At 42.4% G+C, this 21,060-nt stretch overlaps 1 protein-coding gene across 1 annotated transcript in view; it reads left to right on the top strand.

Moving 5' to 3' along the window:
• The window catches only part of GSR (glutathione-disulfide reductase), a 43,888-nt gene that overhangs the window by 11,765 nt on the left and 11,063 nt on the right, over positions 1–21,060 (top strand). The window contains exons 2-9 of the mRNA XM_045779239.2: positions 3,462–3,488; positions 5,556–5,644; positions 6,914–6,983; positions 9,296–9,443; positions 12,363–12,417; positions 16,131–16,230; positions 19,472–19,558; positions 20,610–20,768. Of these exons, the coding sequence (XP_045635195.2) occupies positions 3,462–3,488; positions 5,556–5,644; positions 6,914–6,983; positions 9,296–9,443; positions 12,363–12,417; positions 16,131–16,230; positions 19,472–19,558; positions 20,610–20,768 (735 nt within the window). The remainder of the gene's footprint in view (positions 1–3,461; positions 3,489–5,555; positions 5,645–6,913; positions 6,984–9,295; positions 9,444–12,362; positions 12,418–16,130; positions 16,231–19,471; positions 19,559–20,609; positions 20,769–21,060) is intronic.

Below are 21,060 nucleotides of genomic sequence, written 5' to 3'. Positions count from 1 at the left end.
TATTTCAAGGTCATGGGCTTCTTTTCAGTTATAGCCCAATCCCAGACCCAAAGTGTACTGTGCTGGAATATAGACTCTTTGGCTCAAAAAGGTCACGGTTTTCCACCCTCCTCTTCCTCTGATTTCTAGCCCAAGGCTTCAGGGAATGGAGTGATTATGTTAGGGAATGGAGTGATTCTGCTGCCGACCCTTGAGTCCGCATCTTGGATAGGCTGAGACTCTGGTTGGAACTGGAAGCTCCATGAGAATAAGGACTAACTATAACTATTTAGGGCTTTGTTTTGCATAATGCCTGACACAAGCGAATGAATCCTTAATCAGTACTTCCGAATGAATGAATGGTTGCAAGTTAAAACACTTTGGAAGGGAAAAAAGGCAAAAACTTCTAAAAAGCAAACCAAAGTTAGTCATAACACTTGGCAGGAGTAAAAGGCCATCTTGGCCCTTAGAAGAAGCATGCCCCCAACTTTTTAAAAAATTGCCTTAAATAACTTTCAGATAACATCAAATGTACATGAGGAATAAATTGATGATGTCTGAGAGTGGTTCAGAACATTTAGTGCCTTATGACCATTTAAATTGCTTTTAAAGGTTCCTGGGAAGCCGGAGAAGGTTGACTGTAGGACAAATGGAGTGTATTTATTTAGTGTATTGAAATCATCTGTGCTTTTGGAGAAATTGGTTTTGGAGTCTGTCTTCATTGAAGCCTCTTGGTGAACTTAAGCTGCGAACTGCAGGGTATAGAGTTGTGCATAGAAGGGACCGGGAAGCCCTCTGCCAGCCGGATGAACCGGGAAAAGCAGGTCTGATGATAAAATCATTGCCACCAAGGGGCTGAGATTCGGCTGCCTTCCTCTCTTCTACCACATAGGAAACACCTGTCTTCCTCCTTCCTTAGAATTTGCTCATTACTTCTATTTCCATAACTCCAATACTTGGGAGTTGAGAAATAGCATATCCTCTGCTTAGACAGATGGCAGGGCAGCGTAGGGAGAAAGCCATACATTATTCTAATTGCTAATATAAAGTACTTTCTGAATAGCCTGCTTGTAATGCTAGTGTAGGTGATTCCTTTATTTTATGAGGCTTGAATTCTTCATCGTTCTCTCAATCCTGTGAGTTCCCACTTCTGTTGCCTTCTGAATCCTTATTGTAGCAAAATCTCATAAAAGATCCAAGATACAACTAGATAGTATATGACCTGTCTCTTTCTAGGAGAAAAACCTCCAAATGACAGATAGCTTGAAACTGTAGAGAAACATAACTCACTCCTTTATAATTCCTGAGTGCAGAATAATGGAAAATAATAGGATTATAATGAAATTGCAGGAGGTATGCTGCAAGTAAAAGAATAGCAGGTGACTGTTCCTAAGACCTTCTTTTTCAAATCTTGGAGATCTCAATGAGATTTGGGCAGGTTTCTTTTACTCTAGCATTTCATATAAAATCCCTTGGTAAGTGCATACGTATGTAGTTCAGATTTCTCTGCAGGATGCCCAGAAAGCATTCTGTAAGAAGCAGGCTTGTATTCTTTGGGCTTATGGGGAGCCAACCTAGTTCCGTATGGTCATGATCAGCAGAGCTATAAGCGCCTGATATAAATTATGTCCAGAAGCCACCAGTATTTAAATATTCAGTCTTTAGTCCATGCCAACAGGCATGAGTGAACATACTGATTTTTTTAAGGATACACATTTGAGACCTCATCTTGATTTTGGCTCAGGTCATGATCTCAGGGTCATGAGATCAAGCCCCACATCAGGCTCTGCTCTGGGCATGGAGCCTGCTTAAGATTCTCTCTCTCCCCCTGATCTTCACACCAGCCCTCCATCCCCACTCATGCTCTCTCTCTCTCTCCAAAAAAATTTTTTTTTAAATCTCATACCTTCATTGTAATGGCCAAGATGTCACCCAATACCTCCCAGTCAGCATTTATAAGATTAAAGGGTATCAGGAATACACATTACATGACAGGTTTCCAGAGCTGAGTGGGTCTCTAATTTGCCCTTCAAAAGAGTGAGGTCATTCTAGTTTTCCTTCTGCAGCCAGCTCCTCTGCTAAGGCACACTGAGGGTTTACCCAGTCAGCCAAGTACAAATTTCTTCACCCTCAGGGCAGTTTTAATCAGTCTTACTCTTTTAATTTTTTTATTGAATTCATTTGACATATGTGTCAACACTTGCGTAAGTTTAGGGTGTACAGTGTGTTACCTTGATACATTTATATAACATGACTGTCCATGTAAGTATCACGTTACATAATTATAGTACAATATTATGGTCTATAGTCTAATTAATCTTACTCTTAACCCAACTTTTTTTTTAAGATTTTATTTATTTGACAGAGACACAGCGAGAGAGGGAACACAAGCAGAGGGAGAGGGAGAAGCAGGCTTCCTGCTGAGCAGGGAGCCCAACGTGGGGCTCGATCCCAGAACCCCGGGATCATGACCTGAGCCAAAGGCAGACGCTTAATGACTGAGCCACCCAGGCACCCCTTTTTTCCATGTTACAAATTTTAGCATGTGATCAAAAGGAAATAAACAGATGGAAACAAAAATTTGCATGTAAATATATACCACAGCTTGTTTACGGGGACTGTTGGGAAGAATTTCTCTCTAGTCTGAGGGATATGAATAGTTGTTTTCTTAAACAATGGGTTAGTTTTTATGTGACATCTTACAATTGTTTGTGTTTTGACGGCTAGAAGGCTCAGAATCAAATTTGTGGTCTGTCTCTAGCAAGTATATAAGCACGGATATGTATAAGCATGTATATATATATACACATATATACACGTACACATATATGCACATACACATATATACACACATATACATAGATAAATATATGTGTGTGTATATACATATATATGTGTGTGTGTGTATATATGTATAAAAACAGCACCGTTGAACCTTACTGCTTGATTCTTCATCGTCCTATGGTCCTGAAAAGTAATGTCGATTTCTGCCAGAGAATTTTTCAAAGGGGCATCCTGAGGGTTTTACCTAGCAGATGCCACAGTAAGTTTTCCAGAAATCCTCTACACCAGCTGCTCACATGTTTCAATTACCCTTATTCAGCTAGTGGGTCCTCTTACCTCATGCTGCTGTTTCTCTTCTGCTTCGGACTTCTGGGTTCTGGGCAAGTTCAGGCGTGGGCCACCTCCTGACCTATACCATCCCTGCATTGCGTAGCCCCCTGGACATGGAATTATTTCCTCTGTCTTTCTCAGTGACTTTTTCTTGAGAAAATGCTGACAAATAAAATTCTCTGCCTCATCATATAAGGAAAAGAACATTCATATCTTTAACAATGCCGTAATAGAAAAAAGGTAGTAACTGTAGAACGGGATGTAGAATTTATGGAAGTCTCCGGGGTTGATGCTTGGGGTTCGTTTCTTGCAGGTTTGTGTGATGATTGGAGTTTAATATTCCTAAAATTTGTCCTTTTTTTCCCTAGGTGAATGTTGGATGTGTACCCAAAAAGGTAGAATTTTTATTTCTTCTTCCTTCCACACTCCTTTTACATCTTTGATAAAGCAATGCATTGATTTATTAGCTTGGAGTGCGTGAGTGAGATTATATCTAGGTCCGGTACTTAGGACGGGTCCATCTGCACAGGATGGCTCTTTCTCAATCTAAATTACTGAATGGAATCTTCTTAAGGATTCCCATTTAATTCTGTAGCCTCATGGATTCTCTTAACAACTGTGGTGGTTTTCGTTCCTAGTATCTGTGGTGTAGGGTGCGTGGAATGAACTTGTCCTTCACCTGTGACAAAGAGGAAAAACATGGCAGCTCTTTTTCCAAAGCTGCATCTTGCTTATACCGGCAAATAATTTTACTCCACATTTGAATGTGCTTTCAAACCATGTTATAATCCTAAACTTAAAGCCTTTTGTTCCTGAGATTACATTCTAAACTGGAATTTTTTTTGGTAACGAGTAAGCAAATATTCCTAATCTCTTCAGTGACACATATCTGAGTATAATGCCAGGAGGGTTTTTTTATAATCTGTTCCCTAGTATAGGTAGGTGGGTTTGGGTTTTGGGGTGTGTTTTGTTTTGTTTTGTTAATCATAGGAAAATTTCTTTTATTCTGTGGGACACTTTTCCTCCATTATTTTCGTTCCCTTTGGTCTGATTTTGGAATCTGTGCTAATTGGAGTCGAGCAATTATGATGTATGAATTATGTGAATCAGTGATAAGGTGATTTTATGTACTTTAAACCAGTTATGGTAGTAAATCCTTTGATTGGTGCTACCTCATTATTTAAAAATATTATCTGGGCCCAGTAGCCTGAATTTGTAATATTTTGTTCCCATATATTATGTTTCATTTATTCCTTCTCTTCTAATCACACGTGCAAGACATTTACCTTATATTTTCATAGCGCTCTACTGACTTCAAAGAGCTTTTGCCTTCTTGAAGATCAGTTGGTAATTGGGTGAACAGACCGAAGCCTGGAGTAACTGCCCTCCAGAAGGGTGGAGTGGGGCAGCAGTAGAGAAGGAATCAGATGGATGGGGCTGCTACTACCTTAATTAGGATGAGCCTAGAAATCCAATGTGGTTCATATAGAGCTTCTCCAGAGGGTGTCTGATGCTATGGCATCATATATAATATGAATCGAAAGTCAATAAATATGGTACCTCATGATGGGATGACGTGTAGTGGTGTTTCTTAAAATAGCCTATTTTATTTTGTAGTATTAACAAACCTTTCAGATGTATTATTTAAGAAAAACAATCTAGCAGATAAAATGGTTAATTCCGTATTATATGAATTTCACCTCAATTTAAAAAAATGAGCAGAATCCAGCAGGGTCATCAATGACTCATCTTTAGGCCTAAAGGGAGAGCGGTACAAGGAAGGAATCTAAGGCTTGTCAAGAATGGAGTCTCAGGCTTGTCTGATAAAGAAAAGTGATAGTTTGTCTGTCATCTAGAGTTCCGGGTGCCGACTTGAATTCAGTCGTCTTGATGATCACTTGGCATAAAAGCCCTTTACGGGTTTTAGGCTGCATTCCACAGAGATGCAGCACACCTGTGAGTCCCCGATGTCTGATTACACACGTCCTTAACAGGGACATGTTCAGAGGTGCCGAGTTTGTAATAGGGACTGATTCTCTTAAGGTTTTCAGTCCTCGACTTGATCTCATAACTTCTTCTAAATCACTTTACTTTGAAGGTACAGGTGCAGTAACATTCCCTAGAACGAATCACAGAAGACAGGGCTTCAACGAATCTGAACCTTAGAGGATGTAAGCAATACTAAATTTTACCGGAAGGACTGGGAGTCTTATAGCATCCTGCTTCTATAGTTTATAAAGTAAGGAATTTAATAGAAATAATTTCCCGCAACATTTCAGCAGCTTCCTTACAATATCTGTTTGGTCATATTGCCGAACTTTTAGAATGTTTAGTTTTATTTTTAGTTGAAAGTTCGTTATTTTTATCTGCTATTATGTAGATACCTTTCATGCATGGTTTCTTTCTTTCCTCAGGACTTACGTATTACTGTTGTGGCTACTTTTATTTTTACTTGTTTGCAGGTAATGTGGAACACAGCTGTCCACTCTGAATTCATGCACGATCACGCTGATTACGGCTTCCAGAGTTGTGAGAGTAAATTCAATTGGCGGTAAGCATTAATGCTCAGAGGGCTCTATTTACAAATGTAAATATTTTTTCTTTCATAATTAAATGAGCCATAAACTTTTTTGGGAGGGTGTTACTGTGGTAAAACATATGTAACATAAAGTTTGGGAGGTGATGGCTCTATCTGTGGCCTAATGATTGTGATGCTGTTTTTACAGGTGTATATGTCTCTCTAAACTCGGTTGTATACAGTAAATTTGTACAGTTTTTTGTATGTCAGTCTTACCTCAATAAAATGGCTTTCAAAGACACACAAAGGCCATATTAGCTATTTTTAAGTTGTCAATACAGGGCCATTAAGTATATTCACAGTGTTGTGCAACCATTGCCACCATCCATCTCGAGGACTTTTCCACCATCCAGAACAGAAACAAGCTGCTCATTAGACAGTAACTCATCTCCCCTCCTCCCAGCCCCTGGTATCACTATCCTATTTTCTGTCTCTATGAATTTGCCTATTTTAGGTGCTTCATATGATACTCGTCCTTTTAAGCCTGGCTTATTTCACTTATCATAATGTTTTCAGAATTCATCCATGTTGTGGCATCTGCCAGAATTTCATTCCTTTTTAAGGCTGAAAAGTATTCCCTCGTGTTCGTACCACATTTTGTTTATCCATTCATCCTTCAGTGGACTCCGAGGTTGTTTCCACCTTTTGTCCACTGTGAGTAATGCTGCTGTGGACATTGATCTACTAGTCCCTGCTTTCAGTTCTCTTGGGTCTATACCTACAAGTGAAATTGATCGGTCAAACGGCAATTTTATTTATTAATTTATTTATTCATTTTTTAAAATTTTTATTTTTTTCCCCACTCTGCCCCCCTCAAATGGCCATTCTATGTTTAACTTTTTAAGGAACGGCCATAAACTTTTAGAAGCCATCAAATTTCCGAAATTTTCAAAATTTTCGGAAATTCATTCATTTATTCAACAAATAGTTACTGAGGGGCCACTAAGTACCGGGCACTATTGCCAAAGCAGCTCTCCCTGTCTTCTCTGCAGAGGGAAATTGACATACTATGGATGCCCCCTGAACATCCTCCCTGGAGTAGAATAAGGCTTCTTACGTATGGCAGAGCGGATGGACATGGGGGAGGGGGCAACTGCCTTCAGAGACACTCATGGGGTTCCTGTTGACTGTTCTGTGTGTGTGTGATTCTCTGCTGATAGGGGTGCTCAGGGACAGATGCCCCAATCGCTAACTGAAAGAAGAGAATCCTGTTTCTCAGTACTGACTCCAGTTTCATTACAGCGTAATAAAAGAAAAGCGTGATGCCTATGTGAGCCGCCTGAATACCATCTATCAAAATAATCTAACCAAGGTGAGTGTGCTGGGCTTGGAGCTTGGAGAAGGAGCTGTTCTCTGCTGGAGTGTGCTCCCACTCTGGCCAGACAAAAACATAGCCTTTGCACATATCTCTTGTTGTTTCTTTTATTTCTTTTGCAGTTAATGATTTTCAGGTTGACCTGCCGGAGCGAGTCTCTGACTCAGGAGGCCAGTCTTCTTTCTACAGAGTGGGCAGCACGTGCCATGATTGGTAGACCAGGTCTCCCATGATGGCCGTCCCCTGAGTAGGTCTGGCCCTCCAGTTAGTTCCAGAAACCAATAACATAAGTGACTGATTTATACGACAATGCACAAGCTTATTAATCCAAATCAGAAGTACTGCCTCGCTGGAAAGCTGCTATTGTTCATTTGCTCACAGCAGCCTCGTCCTTGGTGGCTAGATGTGCTCGGGAGAGCAAACGATGGTTCAGAAGGTTGTTTTTATGAAGGAAGTGTGATCAAGAGCATTGGGCAAAGTGTTTACCTTCAGCAAATATATATATATATATTTGCTAGTCTGAGGCTTTTTCTGCCTTGGTGCTTAAATGTCATGCTTCTTCCCTGGGGGCTGCTGGAGACTGACAAATGGTGCACCATGCAGCTGTCCCTTTTCTTTTCTTTTTTTCTCTAAGAGAGGGAGAGAGAACGAGCTGGGGGAGGGGCAGAGGGAGAAGCAGACTCCCTGCCAAGCAGGGAGCCTGTCATGCGGCTCAGTTCCAGGACCCTGGGATCATGACCTGAGCTGAAGGCAGGCACTTAACTGACTGAGCCACCCAGGCGTCCCCAGCTGTCCTTTTCTTGACAGTATATATCCCACCACCTTTCATTTGCCTTTATGGTTTCACTTTGCAGTTTCTAAGATTTCTGCATAGCTTAGATTGTATTTAGATCAATAGATTGTTGGCGATCTTTGGGCCACCATAATCTCATTGGCAACATGTTTATAAGCCAAATCTTAGGGTTGAGTTACTTCTATAAATGGCTAACCTCATATATTTTTATAGTAATTCTTATTCATTGGGTTTATTTTTTTGGAGGGTGATATTTTCCGACTTTAATCCCCAATTCAAGGGGGAAGTATTTGGGGCCTTCAGGCCCCTCTACATTGATGACAAGAGATTTTAAGACCGTTAGACATAAGCATAGAGGTACCACTTGCTGTACTAAAACACCCACGTCAATTTTTTTTTTTAAATGGAGTGAGCTAAAATACTTTTGCAGAAGAGCTGGGAAGATCACTCCGGGAACAGCTTTTTTTTTTTTTTTTTTTTAAATATTCGCAAATCTAGGTGTGTAGTCGAACTTACTGTGTGTGACCTTATGGGAAAGGAATTACTTGAATTACCAGAAACTGCGAATAGGAAAGGAAACTTTCTGTCAAGTATCTTAGGAAATGAAAATAAAAATTATATCCGTTCCTCCCCGACATGATTATTATTGCCAGTTGACCCCTACCCCTCTTTGTCTGGCACCCTGTGGGAAACCATTCTCCCCTGAGGAAGGTTTTTCTTGCGGCTTCTGGCACTCATCTTGATTCAGCATGGTTAAGCAGGGCATCTGAAGAGCAGGCCTGGAGGGCTGTTTGGGAAGGAGGAAATAACTTAATTCAGAACCGAGCATGTTCTGAAATGTTGAAATACACCCTTTGGGATTAAGCTCCCACGATTCCATTGTCCTGGTAAGTTGCCCACATTTGCTTGCCGATACACGTATCATGACTTCAGAAGCCAGCCTGCTGGCCCCGAACAGAGGCCCCAGCACACAGGACATCAGAGTCTGAATTCTCAACATCTCCAGCGTAGAACTTCATTGTGGTGGCATTTTGTGGTATTCTTCCATTTTGTTTGAGGAAACAGAAGCATTGCATTTCCCTCTGTTTTTGCCTCTATTTCCTTCACCGTTATCCTTTTGTCTTTCTGAGCCTTCTGTCCCTCCTGCAGACACACCATTCTTCAGTGTGCTTTCATTGCAAGTGAGGAGGACTTCCTCGCTCAACTCCTGGGGACAGAGATGGAGGGTTTCTCCCTGTGGAGGTGACTGGCACATATTTTTTTGGTCTCTGGATTTTGGCCCAGATAGCATCTTTATTTCTTCTTACGGCACACTTCCAGCGTCACATGGCAAGCCCCTTACCTGAGTGTCAGTGAACGGATGTTCTGCAGAAACTCAGACATTATTAAGTTGTCTTGGCATCAGCCAACCTCAAATCCAGATATCCTCCGTGGAGAAATGGAAAGAGCTGATACATTGCCCCAGGTGTTTTTCTTGTATCTTGAGCACAGGCTAATGTCACGGTCCCTTCTCCAGTCCCATATAGAAATCATCCATGGCCACGCAGCATTCACGTGCGATCCCGAGCCCACAATAGAGGTCAATGGGAAAAAATACACTGCTCCTCACATCCTGATTGCCACAGGTGGCGTGCCCTCACGTCCTCAGGAGAGCCAGATCCCCGGTGAGTCTTCTCAAGGCAAATACTTGTTGTTAACAGTCAAGCGGAGTATACTGTTGTCTTCAGCCTTATACACCGTGCCAGGGGATCTGCCAGTTCCAGGTCTTTCTCTTGGACAAGGCCACATGGCCATGAGAGAAGGTCTCTGCAGAACCTAAATGTAATTGGCTTCACTGGTGCCTAGTACTGGGGCAGAGAAAGATATTTCTTCCAGCTCCAAGCTCACACATCCTACAGATAACACAGGGAGAAAGATCAGCAAAGGATCTCATCCTTTCCTTCTCAGCATGACAGAGATGGTGACCCACCTGGATTTGTCACATGGGTGGTTATTTATAAGACACGTTCTATAGTTACTGTTTCGTTCAAGGAAGTGAAATCTTATACGGATGTAACTTAATGACCTGTTAAGCCTTCTTGGTATGTGTAGTTTTCTCTCTCACATAGAGAATTACAGAATTAAAGCAGTAAGGAATTTCAGATAGTCCTATTCACTCTTGTATTTTATGCACCACAAGGATAAGCCATGAACATACTGCCTTATTCTCACATAAGAAACATGGTTCGTGTCTTTCTCCCCAGCTAGATTATAAGATCTTTTTGGGCGGTGATCATAGCTTATACGTATTTTGTATTCTCCCTGGATTGGCCTCCTAAGATCCATGACTAACCTGAATTTAGATGGGAAATTTTGAGTATATATGCATTTATGTATTTTGTTCTCTCTGCGGAGAGGATCCAAAACTTTTCACCAATTTTTAAAGGGGGGTTCATGACCCCTCAAAGGTCAAGAGCAACTACTGTAAAAGATAGTAAGATACTGTTCTCAAGGACCTTAAAATTTAGTTGAAAGATTGGACAGAAGCATCCTAATATGAAATAGTCTCCAAGATTGATTGATAAATGAAAAAAAAGCAAGGTGTGGAACGGCGTGTATAGTATGCTGCAATTCGTGTCTTTTTCAAAAGGCAGGGAGACTGTCTGTATGCACTGGCATATCTCTGGGAAGATACTCAAAGCCGTGTCATGCTGACTCCCTCTAAGGAGAGGACTAGAGGCTGGGGGTGGGAAAGACTTCTGCTTTTCACTAGATGCTCTGCTGTGCTTTTTGAAAATTTAAAATATATACATTTATTAATTTAAAACATATAATAAAAACAAATGCAAAGAAATAGAATAAAAGGTCAGTGTTCCAAGATTATTTCTAGACGGTGAGGCTTGGGGTGCTCACAGGTGGGACAGATTACTATGGGATGGCATCAACCAAAAAGACTTCCCAGGAAAGGTGGCTCACCAATTGAGTGGTACGTGCCGAGGAAGAGGAAGACCGAAAGAACCAGTGGGTGATAAAGATGTCTTCAAAAGATATTCAGCCAATTTTACCAGTTTTTCCAGTACTGAAGTTCTGGGGGCACATTGATTAAGCTGGGGCCGGATGGTGGAGACTTAGAAAGTCAAATGAAGGAATTTCTACAATTCCCGACAACTGGGTCAGATAACTGTTAGCTTATAAATAGGGTTGTGACAAGATCTAGGCGATAATTTTAGAAAACTAATCTGACAGTGACTCACAGAGGAGGGAGATCAGTATAGAAAGCTGTCGCAGTAGAATGTATGGGAGGTGACAATATGGTTCTGAATGCCAGCATTAGCATCTGACCTGTAAAGGAGCAGCTCAGTTCTGCGATGGTTACTGAGCCGCTGCTGTGGGCCAGGCATGAGAGAGGAGGACAGGCCTAACAGCCTCAGAAGGAAAAATCAGCTACCGTATTTCATTGATTCCAGGACATATTTTTAAAAAGTATATTCATCACATCTGAAATCAGGATGTGTCCTTTATTTTTTTTTTTTAAGATTTATTTATTTTTTTTAAAGAATGAATTTATCAGAGAGAGCAAGAGTGCACAAGCAGGGGGAGCAGCAGGCAGAGGGAGAAGCAGACTCCCCGCTGAGCAAGGAGACCAATGCAGGACTTGATCCCAGGACCCTGGGATTATGACCTGAGCCAAAGGCAGACGCTTAACTGACTGAGCCACCCAGGCGTCCCTATTTATTTATTTTAGAGAGAGAGAGCATAAGCAGGAGGGGCTGGGAGAGGGAGAGAGAGAATCTCAAGCAGACTCCATGCTGAAGGTGGAGCCTGATGTGGGGCTTGATCTCACGACCCTGAGACCATGACCTGAGCTGAAATCAAGAGTTGGACGCTTAATCAGTTGTGTCACCCAGGCACCCCTGGATGTGTCCTTTAATCATGGTACCTTGAATTTGGCAAAGTGCAATATTTTTATTAATTGATGAAATATTGTGTGGAGGGCATTGAGAGAAGGAATCCTAGATTGACAACTCAGGATTTCCTTTAGATTATTGGTGGAAGATGGTCCATTTAACTGAAGTGGTAAACTTGAGAGAGGGATACGGTTGGGACATCAAGTTAAGGTTCAGTTCTAAACATACTGAGTTTGAAGCAAAGTAGAATTATATAGCAGGGCAGTTAGAAATATGGGACTGGAACTTGGGGAGAAGGTCAAAACTGGCATATTTGGAAGGCCTCCACAGTGAGGGGTGAGTTGGTGGAAACCTTTGAAGAAAAACACAGAGCCAAGGCTGAGCCGAGGGGCTCAGGCCTGCATTTGGGGACAGGAGAATGAAACAGCCAGCAGAATCTCTTCACGAGAGCCGAGAAGATCTTCGTTCCTCAGAGAAATGTGATAGGTGGTCGTCACTGCTCTTATTTCTAGAGAGAAAACGAAAGTGTGCACTCAGGGAAGACTGGGTTGGCAGCTTCCCAAGTGGAGACTTTGACAAAACTTGTCAAAACAGTGCACGATGGCAGAGAAAGCATCTGGGTCCTCTACGAAATGTTGATATTGTTTTACGAGAGGAAGCTCAGTGTGTGTGATCTGCATGCATTTTTCTCCGTAGGTGCCAGCCTAGGAATAACCAGTGATGGATTTTTCCAACTGGAAGAATTGCCTGGGTAAGCTGTTCATTCTTCCTCAGTCTCTCCAGCTAACATTTCTTCTACCTCCCACTTCCAGCCGTTAAATGCAGGCATTGCTTGAATTTTCTTCACCTGCTTCTCTTTTTTATGATCTTGGGTATCTCAACCACTAATACCCCAGTGAACAACTCAGTTTTTTTGTTTTTTGTTTTTTGTTTTTTAAGATTTATTTATTTATTCGAGTGAGAAAGAGAACAGGGAAGGGCAGGGGGAGAGGCAGAGAAGCAGGCTCCCCGCCAAGTGCAGAGCCGACGTGGGGCTCAGTCTCACAACCCTGAGATCACGACCTGAGCCGAGATCAAGAGCCAAATGCTTAACCCACTGAGCCACGCAGGCGCCCCCTGACTCAGATCTTTCTTGACAGTTTTTAGGACCAGAATCAAATACAGGGTGGTTTTGAAGTAGAAATAGTGGGGTCCTAAGACCATCATCTTTCTTCAGCTTTAATACAGCCTCAGCTGCCGATATGTCTCCAGTAACTGATTCTGGCTTCCAGAGCAGCGAGTGCAGAGGGAACCCCCATAAATAAAGGCTCTGTCACTGTCACAAAAGAGAGGTTTTCTGAGTTTGTCCTCGAGGTGTGTTTGTGCAAACACCCTTAGTAAACGTACGATACGGATTTAGATACGCAGAAAAAAAATCCACTGGGGAAGATTGCTTCTCTGATTGGAAGAAGCTGCCAGTGGCGGGCTTTCTAGGTTGGAGGGAGCCTCCGTGTGCTCACGAGATACCTCGGAGCTGGAGGAGGGACCGTTTGGTTCAGGACTGGCCTTTATCTCCGTCTGAGTAGCACTGACTCTGGAATCAGTATTGCTCAACGCTGCCGCTCCCTCGCAGCACTGCCAATCCTGTTTGGGGCCTTCATCCTCTGTTTTGGTAAAGGCCTTCATGGAGGGTGACGAATACTCCATGTCCGTACCTTAATTCACCTGGAGCCGCAGACGGTGAAGCAGGAGCAAGAGGGCTTCTTTGAGTTTCGTAGCTGCCGCGGAAACTTCCCATGAAGACACTGGGAGCTGGCACTCTTCTGATTCCGAGGGACGCACAGTCTGTTTAGATTTGCCGTCTGCAGGGCACGCAGCTGCGTCCGAGAGCAGCCTTTCATTCCTCATGATCCACCATGTCCTGTTTGGTTTTTGGGTTGAATGATGACACATGGGAGAATGTTTCCAGAAATGTGGTCAGGACTTGTCATGTTTGGATGATACAAGTCAATCGAGACTCACCCTCGTAGAAGCTTCTTTATAGATACCTGTCCATTAAGTATTTTAAAATAAATGATTTAAAACTCAGATCATTTGTTTTAATATATTTAAAATGCTAGCCATACAAGTTTAGTAAGTGACTTTATGTATGTTAGGAACAAAAGACTCTGGGGACGTAGGAATGAACAAACAACTTTTTGCTTGCTTCTTTTTTTTTTAAGTCTCTATGTATTTTAGAGAGAGACGGGCACGCACACGTGCGTAAGCGGGGAAGGGCAGAGGGGGAGGGAGAGGGAAAAAGAATTCAAAGCAGATTCCACACTGAGGGTAGAGCCTGACGCTGGGCTCGATCTCACAACCACAAGATCATGACTTGAGCCAAAACCAAGAGTCAGATGCTTAACCGAATGAGCCACCCGGGCATCCCTTCTTCTTCCTTTAAGATTCCTTTATCATTGTTACGTTAGTAAATAAGTAAATAATTGGGGAATAGAGCAGATTCTGTAGTCAAGGTACCCTGTGCTGTGGGCTATAGGATTCAGTTTTTGACCTCACTGGGCTTATGGTTGGGTAGAGGGCAGAGTATCGACCCTGTGAAATGCTGGGGTCCAAATAGTTCCGAGGGCCCTAAACGATGAGAAGCGCTTTTGGGACTTGGAGGTGGAAGATCATGTCCAGTGAATGCTTCTGTAATAAGAAGTGGAAGAAAGGTGCCTCTGGGAGCTGAGAACAAACGCTGAGCTTACAGTTCTCTAAGAAGCCAACTTGTTTTACACCTCTTTCTTCTGTGTTTCCCTTTGCTTGGAAATGATCCATCAATCCCTATGAGAGCTACTCATCTTTCAGGAACCCAGAGCCTTTTTTGAGCCCTCTGCCCTGCATGGACTGTTCATCTCTGTGTTTGGGCCCACCCCAGGGCAGGGACCGCCACCCACCCCGCGTAAGGTGATGCTTCACCAAAGTATTAACAGTAAATGTTTGCGGAAGAGAGAGAAGATGGATAAAGGAAAGAAGAAAAGGAGGGAAGACCCAAAGAAAGGAGAAGCGGCCAAATATAATAGGAAAGACGGAGGTCGAGATGGAAGAGCTATTTCATAGTTCTAGACTATGTAAACATTTCTCTTTTCAAATCCTGGGTTGTAAGAGAAGCTGACTTGCAGCTGTTTGGGTTCACACTTTGTCCTCTGTCTAGACCAGACCCCTCTGATGGCACAGACTCACCACATGGATACCTTACCTTTGGAAGGTAGTAAAGAAAGTTTTCCTTTGTTCTTCCCGGATTGCTTGCTTCTTGTCCAAGCACTGTAACGATGGTAGAGGACCCCAGCCCTGAACTGGGGGGCTCCGGCTAAGGGGCATTAATGCTCCAGGCTGCATGGAAGTAATCCTTATTGCCCTAGGGCCAGGCTTGGCTTCTCCATCACTGATCCAGACCTTCGTCAGCATTTATCTAGTGCTTAAGATGCCTTCTTAGACCAAAATTTATGCAGGGAGTCTACTTTTAATTCAGATCTATCCTATAACTCAAATGGCTTGTTTTCATTGGCCTTTAACCTACTGCAAAGGTTGGTAGAAAGGAATAGTGATCAAGGAGAAGTTCTGAGCAGGGAAGAGTCATGGTGAGTGTTGCCAGTTTTAGTTTTAGATGAAAAGATCACTCACAAGGAATCATCTCTAGGGGCGCTTGGGTGGCTCAGTCAGTTCCGTGTCTGCCTTTGGCTCAGGTAGGTCATGATCTCTGAGTCCTGGGATCGAGCCCCGCATCGGGCTTCTGCTCAGCAGGGAGTCTGCTTCTCTCTGCCCCTCCCCGATGATCCTTCTCTCTCTTTCCCGCCTCAAATAAGTATAATCTTTAAAAAAAAAATCATCTCTAGTTTCAAAGGTTTTTTTGTTTCCTCTCCAAAAAAATGAGGCTAAAGAACTTTTTTTTTTTTTTAAGATTTATTTATTTGAGAGAGTGAGTGTGGAGGAGGGGGCAGAAGGAGAGGGAGAGAGAATCATATAAGCAGACTGCGCTGAGCATGGAGCCCGACACAGGCTTCATCTCACGACCCCGAGATCACCACCCTGAGGTCACGCCTGAGCCGAAACCAAGAGTCAGACATTCAACCAACTGCACCACCCAGGCGCCCTGAGGCTGAAGAACTTTTAATGACTAAAAATGTATTTCTCTTCTACAAAGGAATATTTTCTACATAAAAGTGCAGTGTGGCATCCAGGATTGAACCTCGGAGCAGCTAAAGGAAATAAATGGAAAAGCTGGTGAAGTCTGAATAGAGTCTGGAATTTAGTCAGTAGCAATGTGCCAACGCCCATTTCTTAGTTTTGACCAGTGTGCCGTGGTTTTGCAAGATGTTAACTTGCAGAAAAGCTGGACAGAGTGGATACAGGACACCTCTGTACTGTCTTTTCAACCTTTCCATAAATCTAAACTTATTCCAAAAAAAGTGTATTTGAGCATATTAACCCTCTCTCTCATTTTAGCCGCAGTGTCATTGTTGGTGCAGGGTACATTGCTGTAGAGATAGCCGGGATTCTCTCCGCTCTGGGTTCAAAGACCTCACTGATGATACGGCACGATAAGGTAAATTCTTTCCTTTTCCCTTCCCTTTGCTTGATGTTAATCTTTTAAAAAATCTACCCTGAGAATATTCTCTTATGTGGTCATTAAAGACTAGGGTGTAAGGCCTGTAGAGGTCAGCTGGTCTGTTCTGCATGGAACTGCATAGAAGCTATGTGATTTGGGCTGTATGTCCTTACCAGCTGCCACTGGATAATGATTTTGATTTGATCGGACTGGCTGGTATTTTCATCATGAAGTGGTAGATGGTATCAGGTGCCTTAAAAGGAAACATGCAGGCTTAAATATAAATATTAATTAAATTGAAAAGGCGGTCAGGTTAATTTCTTGTTCTGGAAATCAATTTCACATGATCAGAAGGTAGTGTTGGATTAATAACACTCAGTCAAAAAAATTTACTAAGTTGTTTGCATTAAAAGAAAACGTATCAAAGATATTTGCACACCTATGTTCATGGCAGCATTATTCACAAAAGCCCAGAGAGTGAAGCAACCCAAGTGTCCGTTGACAGATGAATGAATAAACAAAATGTGTTTATCTGTACAATGGGATATTATTCAACCTTAAAAGGAAGGACGTTCTGACACAGGCTACAACATGCATGAACTTTGAGGACATTATGCCAAATGAAATAAACCAGTCACAAAAAGAAAAATATTATGATTCCCCTAATATGTGGTATCTAGCGTAGTCAAACTTATAAAAACAGAAAGTAGAATGGTGGTTGCTAGGGTTGAGGGCAGAAGGAAGTGGGAGTTGTTTAATGATTATAGAGTTTCAGTTTTGCAAGAAGTAAAGTTCTGGAGATAGACGGCACAACAGTGTGAATAGACGGAACACTATGGAATTGTATCCTTAGAAATGGTTGAGTTGGTAAACGTAATGTTATGTATTTTTTATCACAAAAAAACAATAACAATAATAAAGGAAGCTTGCAGATCATCTTACTGAATGTCATTTTATAGATGAAGAAATTAAGGCCAAGCAAAGTTCTACGGCTGCAAATTAGCATCATAACTGAGAGTCAGCTAAGGTCTTAGAAAGCCCAGGACAGTACAGTTGACCCTTGAACAACTTGGGGGTTGGGGTGCTGACCCCCTGTGTAGTGGAAAATCCAAGTGCAACTTGTAACTCCCTAAAAATTACTAATAACCTACTGTTGACCTTGACCCGAAGCCTTACCAATACCATAAACAGTTAACATGTATTTCGTATATGTGTTATATATAAAATTTTTACAGTAAAGTATGCTGGAGAAAAGAAAATGTTATTAAGAAAATCATAAGAGGGGCAACTGGGTGGCTCTCTTGGTTAAGCATCTGACTCTTGATTTTTTTTTTTTTAAGATTTTATTTATTTATTTATTCGACAGAGACAGAGACAGCCAGCGAGAGAGGGAACACAAGCAGGGGGAGTGGGAGAGGAAGAAGCAGCCTCACAGCGGAGGAGCCTGATGTGGGGCTCGATCCCATAACGCCGGGATCATGTCCTGAGCCGAAGGCAGACGCTTAACCGCTGTGCCACCCAGGCGCCCCCTGACTCTTGATTTTAGCTTACGTCATGATCTCAGGGTTGTAAGATCGAGCCCCATATCGGGCTCCATGCTGGGCATGGAGCCTGCTTAAGATTTTCTCTCCCTCTCTCAAAAAAAAAAAATCATAGGAGAGGGGTGCCTGGCTGGCTCAATGAGTAGACCACGTGACTCTTGATCTCAGGGTTGTGAGTTCAAGCCCCACATTGAGTGTAGCGCTTACTTAAAGAAAAAGAAAATCGTAAGAGAAAACACAATTACAATATCGTACTGTAAAAAAAAAAATCCATGTCTAGTATAGTTGGACGCATGCAGTTCAAACGTGTTCAAGGATCAGCTGTTTCTTTTTGCAAAAATGCAGCCTCCATGTGATTACCTGGAGAAGTGTTACTTTATATGTTTTTTTTTAAGATTTTATTTATTTATTTGATAGAGAGCATGAGCAGGGGGAGCGGCAGGCAGAGGGAGAAGGAGAAGCAGGCTCCCCGCCGAACAGGGAGCCCGATGCAGGGCTCGATCCCAAGGACCCCAGGGTTATGGCCTGAGCTGAAGGCAGATGCTTAACTGAATGAGCCACCCAGGCACCCCTGTTTTTTGTTTTGTTTTTTGTTTTGAATAATCATGATAGTACCACTGGGTTTTGGTACAATTTTGGCACTTTCAGGGACATGGTTCCAGGCAATAACAAGGGTGCTGGCCTAAGAATCTGGCTGACCTTAACAAGCATGTGGTTTGGTCAGTCATTTAATGCTTTAGGGACAGGATTTATCAGATCCCTGACCATTCAAATGCTATGGTTCCTAATTCTTGATTATTTGAGCAAATAGAGGGAGACAATGTAAATTGATAACCCCAGTCAACATGTTCTTGAAAGAGCTTTCTCTTTACTTGGAGATTTGTCAAATCATTCACCCGCAGGAGATTTATATCCTGAATAATGTTTCCCCTAGGTAAGTGGTGTGTTATTTTGCATTGCAGGAATATACCCAGCAAACAGGAAGGAAGGAGAGAGGCAGAGGGATAGGTAGCCTTAATTTAATGTGTAAATAAGTATATCAGCTGCAGCAGGTAATCAGTGGAGTGGGTAATTCCTGCATTTGGAAAATCAGCTCCTTCACACACGTATTTGGGTTTCCTGCCCTCGCCAGTGCCCCATGCATCAGGCTAATTCTCCTCCTCTTCCCTGTCCTGGTGTTAAGTCCGTTCTAGAACTGTCCTGTGAACTCATGACCTCCCATCTTCACCCTGCCTGGGGGTTTGTTGCATTTGGATTATCACAAAGAACTCTCCAAGGCCATGGTCTTGACTTTGTTGCGTAGATACGGAGATTTTGCTAGCGAGATCTTCCTTTGAATCATACCAGAGTGGAAGCTGCCTTGGAAATACTGAAAGGGGAAGGAGGATTTCTGGTCCCAAGACATAATTAAGGAAAAAAGAATCAAGCTTGGGAGGAGAGGGATGTGACGAAGAGAGTAGAAGCCTGGAGGTTGCCTGTCTAACTCTAAAATGGGAGTTGGTGAAATCAGACATAAGACAGACATCAGTGGTGATGTAGGAAAATAGATTAAAACTCCACTTACAATATGGCCGCGAATGAAGGAGGAGCTAGGAGAGAGGATGATGATACTTGGCTCCCAAGTTTGTAATGTATCTTTAATCAAGGTTTATTCCTTTCCTATCACCCATCCCTCTGGTGCCTCTGTTTGTATACAGGTACTTAGAAATTTTGATTCAATTATCAGTTCAAACTGCACTGAAGAGCTGGAGAATTCCGGCATAGAGGTCCTGAAGTACTCACAGGTACGGCCGAGCCCGGGGCACACTCACAGCCCTTCTTCCTCTGTGTGTCGTGAATCACACTTTCTGCTTTGGTTCCAACCGACTGTTTAAGAAACACAAACTCTATGTCTCCCCCAGTCAATGTATTCCTTTCTAGAGTACTACCAATTCTTTTCTTTTTCCTAAGAAGCTATATTTCTCAATGTGTGAGTAAAGTCAAGGTATAAAAGATTAGAAATCTGCTAGTTGAATTTACTTAGAACTACCACTCATTTTTTTTGTGCTCAAATGCCTTATTGAACATGCTTATTTTTGAGGTTTATATTTATATTTCAGGGAATAATATTATGGAATCTTTTTAAAGCATACCCTTTTGAGTTCTGCAAGTGGACAGAATTACAGAGTACTTTACTTCTTGGAGAATCACTGAATTTCAGTTTTCCTGGAGCATTAGGCTTGCAAAGCAATTTTGTCCCTAGAGCTGTTCCCTCTCAGCAATGGCCCCATCAAGTAAAATAATAATTGTGAAGTTGCTTTGTGAATGTAAAAGTGATAACCTGGTAGTGGGGTCAGAACCCTTTGGGGTCTTCACTAAACTGTGTGCACCCAGCTCTTCTGACCCGATTCTCACCCCCTCCCTGTTCTGATTAAGACCATCCAGAAGAAGTATCAACTGTGAGGTGTGAGCAAGATTCTTAGCGATGCTGCTGCGGCCCGTTTCCTCCCCACCCTCTGATCGCCAATCACTGTGCTTAGATTTGTGACTTAAAATTTGATCAGGGTTTTTAAGAAGCACAGTTTAAAAACCTTGTGTTTAGGGTGAAGCATCAGGGTGTTGACCCAAGCAGACATTTCTGGCCATTGGCTGGGTAATCCGGGCCAACCTAGGAAACAGTCTTGGCTCCCAGGAGTGGCGGTGTTGGCGTCGTTTGGGCAAAAGTGAATGTGTTAGCATGAAGGATCCACATGTGGGATTTGGTGGAAATTTTTTGAATGTTAAGAATTCTAATTTCCTCTTTGTTTTCCGTCTTCTCTCCCTCTCCCCAATTTTACACATTTTATTTGCCAATAGGTCAAGGAAGTTAAACAGACTTCCTCAGGCTTGGAACTGTGCATGATAACTTCAGTTCCTGGTAGGAAACCCACCTTGACCACAATTCCAGATGTTGACTGCCTGCTATGGGCCATTGGGCGGGACCCAAACTCCAGTGGCCTGAATTTAAACAAAGTGGTAAGCTGACTGAGTCTAACCAAAACAGTCTTGGATCTGTTAGCAGTCCTGTGTTCCCCACCCCCTGTCCCCCTAAACTTTGGTGGATTCTGTTTGGTTTTTTTCTCTTTATTCCATATATCCGTTTGTCATCAAATCCCACTGCTTCTTTGAAATTGAAAAAAAAAAATATTTTCCCTTTTTAGTGTGATACCCTAGATCAAGTCTCTGCCACCTCAAATCACGGTTGTCCAGCAGTGCCCTGACGAGCCTCTTCCTTACACATTTCCTTTTTACAATGATACTTGGCCCT

The sequence above is a fragment of the Ursus americanus genome, chromosome 27 (genome assembly GCF_024610735.1).
Source record: "Ursus americanus isolate L20-20 chromosome 27, mUrsAme1.1.p, whole genome shotgun sequence".
Taxonomy (NCBI): domain Eukaryota; kingdom Metazoa; phylum Chordata; class Mammalia; order Carnivora; family Ursidae; genus Ursus; species Ursus americanus.
The sequence above is the reverse complement of the archived record's forward strand: the minus strand, read 5'-3'. Positions and strand labels throughout refer to the sequence as shown.